General features: G+C 36.8%; 1 protein-coding gene and 1 long non-coding RNA gene across 2 annotated transcripts; both read right to left on the bottom strand.

Moving 5' to 3' along the window:
- Window positions 1-482: 482 nt before the first annotated feature.
- LOC106964554 (uncharacterized) lies at window positions 483-2,590 on the bottom strand. The gene is made up of 3 exons (XR_001428449.1): window positions 2,453-2,590; window positions 1,607-1,696; window positions 483-1,405 (listed from the first exon to the last, which is right to left on the bottom strand). It is a non-coding gene; the product is annotated as an uncharacterized LOC106964554 (long non-coding RNA).
- Window positions 2,591-4,136: 1,546 nt separating this feature from the next.
- Window positions 4,137-8,864, bottom strand: atp6ap2 (ATPase H+ transporting accessory protein 2). The gene is made up of 9 exons (XM_015060145.1): window positions 8,736-8,864; window positions 7,811-7,941; window positions 7,566-7,694; window positions 7,376-7,471; window positions 7,134-7,271; window positions 6,316-6,369; window positions 6,069-6,218; window positions 5,860-5,979; window positions 4,137-4,971 (listed from the first exon to the last, which is right to left on the bottom strand). Exons 1-9 carry the CDS (start codon window positions 8,809-8,811, stop codon window positions 4,777-4,779), a joined length of 1,089 nt encoding a protein of 362 aa, XP_014915631.1. The 5' UTR covers window positions 8,812-8,864; the 3' UTR covers window positions 4,137-4,776.
- Window positions 8,865-10,158: the final 1,294 nt, after the last annotated feature.

Genomic DNA, 10,158 nt, shown 5'->3' with positions numbered 1-10,158 from the left:
GAAGTTCTGGTAAAAAGATCAAAGTGAGAAGGATAACTTAAGTCTCAAAATACTCATCAAGTAAATGCATACAAACGAGAACAATGTGATTTTCTTTTCCATTTTGTCTAAGTGAAATATGTTTAATTTAGACCAAGCATGTAATTATATTGCAGTACAGTTTTTTTTTGTTATCTGTAATGCAGATAAAAAAAAAATTAAAAAAAATGAAGACAGCTGGCGTGACAAACCAGCAACCTTTCTTTTTTCTTCTTCTTTTTAAATCAGAGTGGCTTTGGTGGTTACCCATGCTTTTTATCTCACCTATTTCAGGATCAGGTGACAGGGTCATGGTGCAATCTTGCATCTCAAGACCGGCACACCGTTTTTGATCATCTCTCATTTATGTCTGCTTTTGGAGCCGTTGGTGGTTGTTTGCTAGCACGGTGTTCAGCGACCATCTCTGCGCTGTGGCATGCGTCATATCAAACAAGCCAAGAGAACAGACTTTGCACTCTTTTATTTTCAAAATTAGCTGTAAGAAATTAAATGCATAACACAATGTATGACAATGCAGTTACAAATTCATTGCAAATGTAACCTTATAACAATTTCATAACAGATATACAAATAAACACATCTGTAAAAGTTAACTTTAATATTAGTTCAATTACTTCATTTAATTTATCCAATGATGAGCATATTACCTATTCTGACATGAATATATAGTGCATAAGTCTATTATACAGGTATAAATACCTGAACAGAGCTTTTTAACATAATTATGTTTACTGGTGTAACAGCAGGAACATCAGGCCTGCTCAGTCTCTGGGTGCAGAGGTTGGTGAGCCAGCTGTCAAACGCTGCAGTACATGAATGTAGGCCTCTTTCACAGGAAATACATTAACTACCCACATGCTCTATCAGTTCTAACCAACATGAATGCCCTCATTATATTCTGTTGCACCTGAGCACAACAAAAGGAAAATTCCCACGACCAACGTTACTAATTGCACTTGTTTTCAGGAGGTGTCAAAGCATCTGCTGTGAAAAAGGCCGTTTTATGGGACATTCTGACCTGGACACCGGAAACTGTGCAAAACTGGAAAGTGTTCAAATGAAGACTTTTAGTACTCGGTTTATAGATTTGTGTCAAAAACAACACCAGCCATCCAATTCATGTGGTCATTTCATCGCAGTGAAACGTCCAACATAATTTCCAATATGTAAATTATCTTTTGAGAGTGAGTTGACCACAGCTCCAGCATCCAGTCAGGAATTTAACGTCAGGAGCCACAGTTCTGCGCAGGTGGCCCGGAGGACGTCCCTGCTGCTGCCACTGCGCCGTCGTTGGCTCCTTCATCGTGTCCCGGGTTCAGGGCGGCAGTTGAGGAAGACTTTGATCTTCGCTCCTTTTTGCTTTGAGCTACAAGTGAAAAACAAGCGAGATGTGACATGTCACGACAGATAAACATAGCAAAGAAAAATATTTTTTTCTCAAACATATGCACATAAGACAGGGTGTTAAACAAGTGGCCCATTTAAGATTAGGATTTAAAAAATTATTGCCTTCTTTGAAGGCTCAGTTTAAGGATACAGAAAATCAGCTTTGACGTCAGTTTCTTACCTTTTGCACTACATGGTGTACGGATGGGTTTCTCTTCCTGCTCTCCCTCAGAACCAGAAGCCCTGATCTTCCTCACCACGTAGGCGCAAGCTACAATGTCAGAAGTACAAATACGCATTTTTTTTAAATAGTAATTTAAACATACAATAAATGTCAGCAAGGTCTCCAGGGCTTACTTTTTTTTTTATGAAAATTTTGCTCACAGTTTATACCTATTTAACTCAGTTTAGGTCAGTGAGATTCTTTATTTTATTTTATTTTTTTCAAAAAATTTCTACACCTTACTTCAATAAACAAGTTAACCAACAAGGAAACACACTGGTACTCCCAGTGCTCGGGTTACAATATGACAGAGAAAAGCTGAGTAATTCCATATTTGTTCTCCACAATGGAAAAAATATGTTAAGTTAAATTCAAACCATATAATTAAGCTGTTTGTAAACAAACCATTTAAATTGAGCCTTTAATACGGTCGAAAAAAAATGCGATTAGACCGCGCAAATCAGGCTTACAAAGGGCAGAAAAATCAAACTGGGAGCAGAAACATATTAACATCCGAGAACTGATAAAGGAGGGGACTTCCTTGTTTTATTGTCCGAGGAGACAAGTATTACCAGCACGAAAATCCAACGTCAAAACGCGATAACTTATTTCACTTAATCAAATTCTAAACCATATTAAATACACAAAATCGAATTGTAAAGAATTTAAACGTATTTTAGCTTCTAAAAAAAAAAAAGCTTCTAAACGTAAATCTTGGTGCCAAGGAAAAATTGTAAACAGAAAGCTGCTTATCTTCCGGGCGTGGTCATTCATTTATTCACGAATATTTTTTTTTTTAATTACCTTTTACCAGCAGTCAGACCATTAGTCTTTGGTGTTGTACTCTGCAGTTTCGATGAACTTCAGAGTCGCAGTTGTCAGACTTGTTTATCCTCTTTCAGTTCAGCTGTTTTGCGATTTCGTCTTCCTGAATGTGTCAATATAAATACTGGCGCTTCATAGAAGAAATACAACCAATTATAGACTGAGAATAACACTAGAGGCGGAACTTAATAAATCCAATATGATTGTGATTGGCTGAGCCGTTACGCAACGTCATACACAACAATGCTATTTAAAGAGATACACTCGTAATACAAGGACGCATAATCGGGATTGATGAGCCCTGGACTCTGTGGGGAGTCATATAAACTGTTACACAATGTTAACAACATCTACATGTTCTACATTTATCTAGTGCATCTAAAAATCTAGAAGATTATTTAAAAAAAAAAAACTTAATTGGTACTCCTTACAGTTGTTCAAAGAGTGATACCGGCAAAAAATGAGGTAGTGACTTTTTTTTTTTTCTTTTACTGTCTAATTGCAACTGTCTAATTCTTTGTGTTAAGTTACCCCTGAACCAGAGGCAACTTCAAAATAGTTTTACCTGGGCATGAATGGAAAATGGACTTGACATGCTCAGCATTCCAAAGTACATTTTGCATTTAATTTAAAAATAAAAGTCACAGAATCTAATAATAATAATAATAATAAATTGAATTTATAATGCACTTTTCATTAATAAAAATCTCAAAGTGCTACATGGTTAATCTAAAAACATAAAATTAACAATCAAAAACAATTAAAAAAAGACTGTCAAATAAAAGTGGAGAAGGCTTGTCTAAAGAGGAAAGTTTTCAAGCCAGTTTTAAAATCGGACAATGATTGCGGGTCTCTCAAATAGTCTGGGAGAAAATCTAGAGGATGAGAGAGAAGGAGCACAGAAACTGAATTGGTTTAGTTCCAGTGGGAGTTTCCACATTGATAATTTGAGGAGCCATGTTAGAGCTTGAAATGATCCACTGAGTTTTAGAAGATGAAAGTCACAGCAGGCATCTACCAGGACATTTCAGAGCACTCCATGTTTCCTTCTGCTTACAAGCTTTATGGAAATATTGCTCCTTTCTCATCAGAACTTGGAGCCTATCCACACTGCTGAATGTAGCAATACTTACTTTTACATTTGCTTAGCATCACTGTGGTAGAAAATCTGTGTCAATGTGAAGATGAGTGACGTCCATCTCAAAAATAGAGACGAGTTGAAACTGCTGGTAAAGTTATGTGGCTTCCTTTACACCCAAGAATGGACGCACGCTGATGGTTTCCATCCGCGCTGTATTGTTGCAGTGACTTATACTAAAAGTACCTCAAACATATTGTCCAACTTATGAACAAGTTAACATTTCCACATTAAATCAATTTCAGTTGTATGTGGTATTCTAATTCATCAGCTGTAAAGCAGTCACCAAAATAAAAAAAACTGTGTAATAAATCTGAGTTTAATTGTTTTTCAGTTAAATTCTAATATATTGATTTTGATCTTAATTTCTCTGCAGATGTCAGGCGATTAAAAATATGTTCCATTTTCTCAAACACCTAAAACTGCTGCATCAATAAGAAATGTAAAAATGAAATAACAGCTCTGATTTATTATTTTTTACTCCTGTCACAGGTTAACCTGCTACAATAAGTTCAAACTAGCACAATACATGTAATAATTTATTGTTAAGCATTTATTGCAGTTTACAGAGCTTCTTTTATGCCATTTTAATTATGATGGCAAACATCAGGATCAAGTTTCTACACAGTCCAACAAATACCTGTTATTTGAAGAAGAAGCACAGCAAAACAAGAACACCATACTTTCTCATATATTCGTATATTCAATATATACACATAGATTTTTCTTTAACTTAAACCTTTGACAGTTCCATACAGCAAAAAAACAAAGAGAAATCTACTTTCTCCATAACGTTTTTTTTTTTTTTTTACAATAAAAATGGACTTGCAATCACCAGTGAGAAAAATGTTTGAAGTTAAAGGAAGGAATGGTTGGAGCTGTGAAGCTGAAAGGAGGAAGGCAATATTTGTTCAGTGTACACTCCTTGGGACGATATTGCTAAAGACTGGCTGAATGGGCACCAGTTTAATGCTGCCATGATTTTAATCGGATATCAATTAATGTCAGCATTTCATATCTGCTGTAAACTCAAAAACAATTCAGTGTTGTGCTCTTCCTCCCACCGAACTTTCACAGATACAGTTACAACACAAGACATCAACACAAACACAAAATATTCACCAAGAGAACTGTAAAGACGCAGCAGGGGTGGCGATGGCGGGACTTAATCCATCCTGATCTTCTGATTGGTCATCCTGTAGATGATGCTGTCATATCCCGGGTCCATGTTCCACAGGTTGTAAGCGATGACGATGACCGCGAGGGCCAGAGCGATCATCAGCCACAGGACGATGTTGAAGATCACAGCGTACTGAAAGTTGTACTTGTAGGCCAGGTTGTAGGGGCTGCCCGGGTTACTCTGGAAATATTCAACCCAGTCAAATAAGTGAAACACAAAGCGTATGTAGACACATTTATCTAATTCAGTTCAGTTGGTTATGTAGCGTTTACTAGGTAGAGATGCAGTCTGACAAAACAATCTACCTCCACTCATATAATGATCGTAATATTCAATTTGTGTTTAAGCCGCAACACTCACAGGTGGGCAAACTAAACAATTACAACACATCTTCATTATATATTCTATTATGGGACAAAATTATTCAGGCTGCATATGTTAATCCTGACTGGATGCACAAAAATGGCCACTAAGACCAACCTGGTGACACGCCCTTGTAAACCTAAACAAGCATCTGGCTGGTTCATAAAATGATAATGATGCATCTTACTGGCAATAAAAACTGCTTACATATTAACTGATAAGATCGAAAAGTGATTAAAATTTCACAAAATGCTGCATCAGATGAACTCTGGAAACTGAATTTAAAAAAGGAGGAATGGCTTTAATTTAAATAGGGTGTGCTCAAGGTTATGAGCTCACAAGACAACCCTCATACGTTATCAACAATTTAGGGAAAATTAGCAATTCCTTTAGATTTTATATGAACTAAAAATTTCAAAAATCATAAACTGTTTTGATTATTCTTACTGTAGCAGAATAACTAAGTCCAGGTTTGACCTACTGAGGTTTTCCAGCTTCTCTTAATTTAATGTAATTGTGATACAAAAGCACTGAAAAAGTTGCAAGAAGCAACTTTTTCAGTTTCATAAACAAAAAATGGATTTCTTAAAACTAAGTGTTAAAGGCCTCTGTTCCGTGTAAAATTATACAGTGTAAAATTATACTCTCTCTCTCTCTCTGCGGCCACAGCTTATTAGAAGTAACACAGGATCCTTTCAGACTTACAATCTGTTTAGATTCCAAGATTGAGCGAGACTTTCTGGTCAAAGGAGCTTCAAAGGTTTTCACAGTAACAACCTCCACCACAGCCCTGTTGCCATAGAGTCGATACATGTCCTCTCCAAACTGTAAGAAAAAGTAAGGACATGGTTAAAACCGAGGTAAATTAAAGATAATGTTGACAGTTGTTTTACTGCCTCAGATCTCCCCGTCACCTTCTGGAGGACAGAAGCAAGAATGGCCGTGGCGTCGCGGTACTGAGGAGAGTCTTTGCCATAAAGACGACTCAGCTCCTCCAAGCCGGACAGCTCCAGAGAGTACAGGTCAGGGGAGAAGTCCTTGGCCAGATGTCTATGCCTCTGGAGCTGCGAGAGGAGAAGATATGATTCAAACCTGATTCACCAGTTTCCTTTCTACGATGGGAAAAAAAAAGAGAGGTCTGCGACATCTGGGGCAGCTTACCAGAGCGGTGATATCGTGCAGTACTTGAACCTCAGACAGGAAGAGTAAGTCAGCCTAGGACCAAAATAAGTAGAAAGGTTTTAAACCAAACTTCACTCCATAACCTAATCATACAGACAAAGTCTTTTTCAGGTTCAAATTAGGGCTGCAGCTAATGATCATTTTAGTAATGGATTATTCCAATAAAAAAATGTGAACATTCTGTAGTTTTTGTATTTAACCATGTAAGCGCTTTTAGAAAATTTCAGAAATACAATAGCAGATGCAAATGTACCAATAATCCTACTTCTTTTAAAAAAAAAAAAAAAATATAAATATATATATATATATATATATATATATATATATATATATATATATATATTTATATATATACACTTTTTTTTGCTTAATATGCAGCAGCATAGCATTCCTTTAGTGAATGCTTGATCATTTGGTGTTTGGATTAACTGGTTAATAATTAGATAGCAAAAAGTGCCTAATAGGAATCTTTTTTTTAACTGAATTTGAACCAGCTGAAGCTAAAATCATGGCACTTGAGAATTTCTGGGTGGAAAACATCAAGATTTTTATACAGACTGTATAAAAGTTTTGACTTACTCTTCTGAGCACGTTGTTCTTTCAGCAAATTACCTTTTTTTGAGTAAGTATTCTCCAGTTAAAGATGAATTAATTACTAAAGTAGTTGACAGTTATTTTAACAATCAATTTATCATGATTAATCGTTTCAGCCGTGGTTCGAATAATTCTTATAGATTTTTTTTTTGTTTTTTTACAGAAGATGTAGCTAACATGTACTGCAAATGTTAGACACCAACTTCTGAATTTCTGCTTAGGGAGTTGAGGGGAAGAGAAGTCAGCACAGAGCCATCCTGGGATAGGCGTGCGCGGATCTGCTGCAAGGTGACCGGAAGGTCCTCAAACACAGCATTGGCCTTGCCAAGCATATACAGTCGCTGCAGGGGACAAAACATTAGGTAAAGATATAGAAAAATAAATAAACATATTTAAAGGTACTTATTGTTCCCTGTTCTGTGCAAGCTGATTTTTTATTTTTTACCTCCTCACTTGGAGCCAGTTGTAGCACTACGGGGGTGTATTCGGAAAACAAAGAGTGGACCGTCTCTGCAACGCTGTCCAGGGTGAAGGGTACTGGCTGAGAGAGGAGAAGCCAGCAGCACACTGAGCAAACGTATTCTCATTATACTGTAGATTTTAATCTACTTACTTCCAAGAATTGCTTGACTCACATTTTCCAGGGGGTAGGAAGCCACAGTCTGAGGAAAAGCCAGGCTGTCGACTCCTCTCACCACCACCAACACATTAGCCCGGGGACGCTGGAACAACGGACCAGCCTGCAGGCCAGGCCACAGCAAGTCCTGGGCAAACAAAAACATATTGCGTTTTTTAGGCTATCAACATAGTGCTCTCAAGATGCATCTATAAAAACAAAGCTCAACAGTTATTTTTTTTTTCTTTACTGCAAATAAGATACCTCTTGAATAGAGAAGCCCATAGTCAAAGCCACCACATCAGGGACTTTCTCTCCAGAAACCGGCCACTCTCCTTTCTGGAACGACACAAACTCTGGAGCCTGAAGGACCGTGAAGCTGTCTCCATGGACACCTGAAGAAGAGCGGAGATTCTTGTCAGCCCAAGCAAAGCAAGACACGTTTTAAAAGAAACTTTGCAAAACCTGATGTTCAATTTTAACTACTTGTATCCCTACCAATATGCTACAAAGCTCTCACAATGATATTTAATGCTCCATTTAAAATTACTATGCCTTGTAATAGTTTTATGACTGCACTACGTGCACAGATTTTACGTAAAAATAAATCACAGCAGAATAGTAGCCTCATTTGCAGACCAAAGAGAATGTGAAATCTTGGCAACAACGCTAACAGCTCCGTGGATGGAGAAATACACTCGTGACATGGAGCAGCAGCAAAGATGGAAGTTAAAGAGGAACCAGTAGCCCAGAACAGTGTCACATGACAGCACAGGCAAATAATTAATAAAGAGAAACTAGACACCACGTTATTATAAACATTTTCATTGGATATAATTGTAATCTTAAAGAGTAAATGGCACATTTAACCTTAACGCTAGCATAACGACTAGCAAAAAGCAAGAGTTGTGTTAAGCTATTCGATCAGTTTCATGAAGACGGAGCTGAATAGTTTTCCAAAAGCACTGGTATTTAGATGGATTACTTTTCTGATTATCATTGAGAGATGAAGCAAAACACGGGAATAACAGAAAAAAAGCTAAATGACCATCCTAAAAATGTTCCTGGGCTGAGTAGCGACTTGTCAGATGAATATTGAGGCCACACATGAGGCCGCGGCGTTAGAAATACAACGAAGGAGGTTTGTGAAACTATGAGTGTCGATTGTTTAGCGTTGGGCACTTCTTACCTGCTAAAGCTAGGCAACAGAGAGCAAACGCAAAGGTGAAACCAGCTTTCATCGTTCGGCAGGTCGTCACCGACATCTTTCTCCTACAACAGCAACGGTCAGCTGACCTGACGTCTTGGCAGAGCAAAGCATGATGGGAGCGTTTGTAGTTTGTAGCAGCAAGACGAGCCAGCGACTACCAGGCAGCTGTCTAAAAAATAAAATAATATTAGAGAGAAATGCTGTCTACAGTTTTCGTGTACTATACGTACATCTATTAAACTGAAATGTTTATATCTGTTAATTTAGATTACTGTATTTTCTATGTCTGGGTTGTATTGCTGCGTTCCATTTACCACGGAAGTCGGAAATAGGAGCGCTCCAGTTAAAATGGAACACCGATAAAAGGAACAGTAGTTCCTTAATGGAAAAGGATACATCGTTTTTAGACTGTTTTACAAATACAATCTGAAGAGTGCAGCCTACTAAACTCTGATACACCTAAATAAAACTTAATGCAACCACCTGCCTTCAAAAATTTCCTAAATAGTCCACTTACCTGTGTGTAACTTGATGTCAATGTAGATACAGTTGTTCTGAAAAGGCATTTGAAGTTTGCTTTAGGATATTAGTGAACAATTAGCATCATATAAACCAAAAGAACAACAGGTGTAAGGTTACAAAATAATTTCCCAAAGTTTGAACACCCCTCAACCATATGGTGCTCAAATCCATTGAGTGGTACCATTGAATGGAAATGCACAGACTTTTCCTGGAGGGAAAAAAAAATATTGTTTTTCTTGTAGTTTATAAGCATCGTGATGAAAAACTTCCATTAAAATAAAATGTATTCTGTGGTTGTTGTGACAAAACAAACTGGGTTACTTTGTCATAACAATCAGTTCCGAGTGTGATTTATCTTTAAGGATTGCTTTAAAGGTTAAATAATTTGAAGTGGGGGTGGGGTCACTGAGAAACATTTTTAAAGAAAATAAAAAGTGAAATCTATCATCTAAAGGACTTATACTTAAGTATAAGTCTTATACTTAAGGACTTTTACTCAAGTATAAGTTCTTGCATTGTTTCATACTTAAATATTTTTAAATATGATTCAACTACTACAATATTCCCCTTAATTTTCAATTATTTTAGACAGTCTAGGTATTTAAATACAATTTTTCAATTTAAAGTTTTATTAGATAGCTTAGCTATTGATTATTTTCTGTGTCTTTTTAAAATTGATATTTAAACCGTTTCTTTTTTTCAGTGACATTGTTGGGATGCGGAGCTGCTTAAATGCAGTTTAGAAAACGATAGTTCATCTATCGTAATCCATTAATTTTCTTTCACTTCAGTTACGTTTTAAGGATCAGTTTTTCTTCTAAATTTTCCCTCAGTGGCTCATTTTGATAGTCCGGCTATTTGAATGCCATATTTGTATTTA

This window comes from Poecilia latipinna, unplaced genomic scaffold (genome assembly GCF_001443285.1).
Source record: "Poecilia latipinna isolate Pla-1442-1.1 unplaced genomic scaffold, P_latipinna-1.0 Scaffold1689, whole genome shotgun sequence".
Lineage (NCBI taxonomy): Eukaryota > Metazoa > Chordata > Actinopteri > Cyprinodontiformes > Poeciliidae > Poecilia > Poecilia latipinna.
Note: the sequence above shows the minus strand (reverse complement) of the source record. Positions and strands in the feature narration are given on the sequence as shown.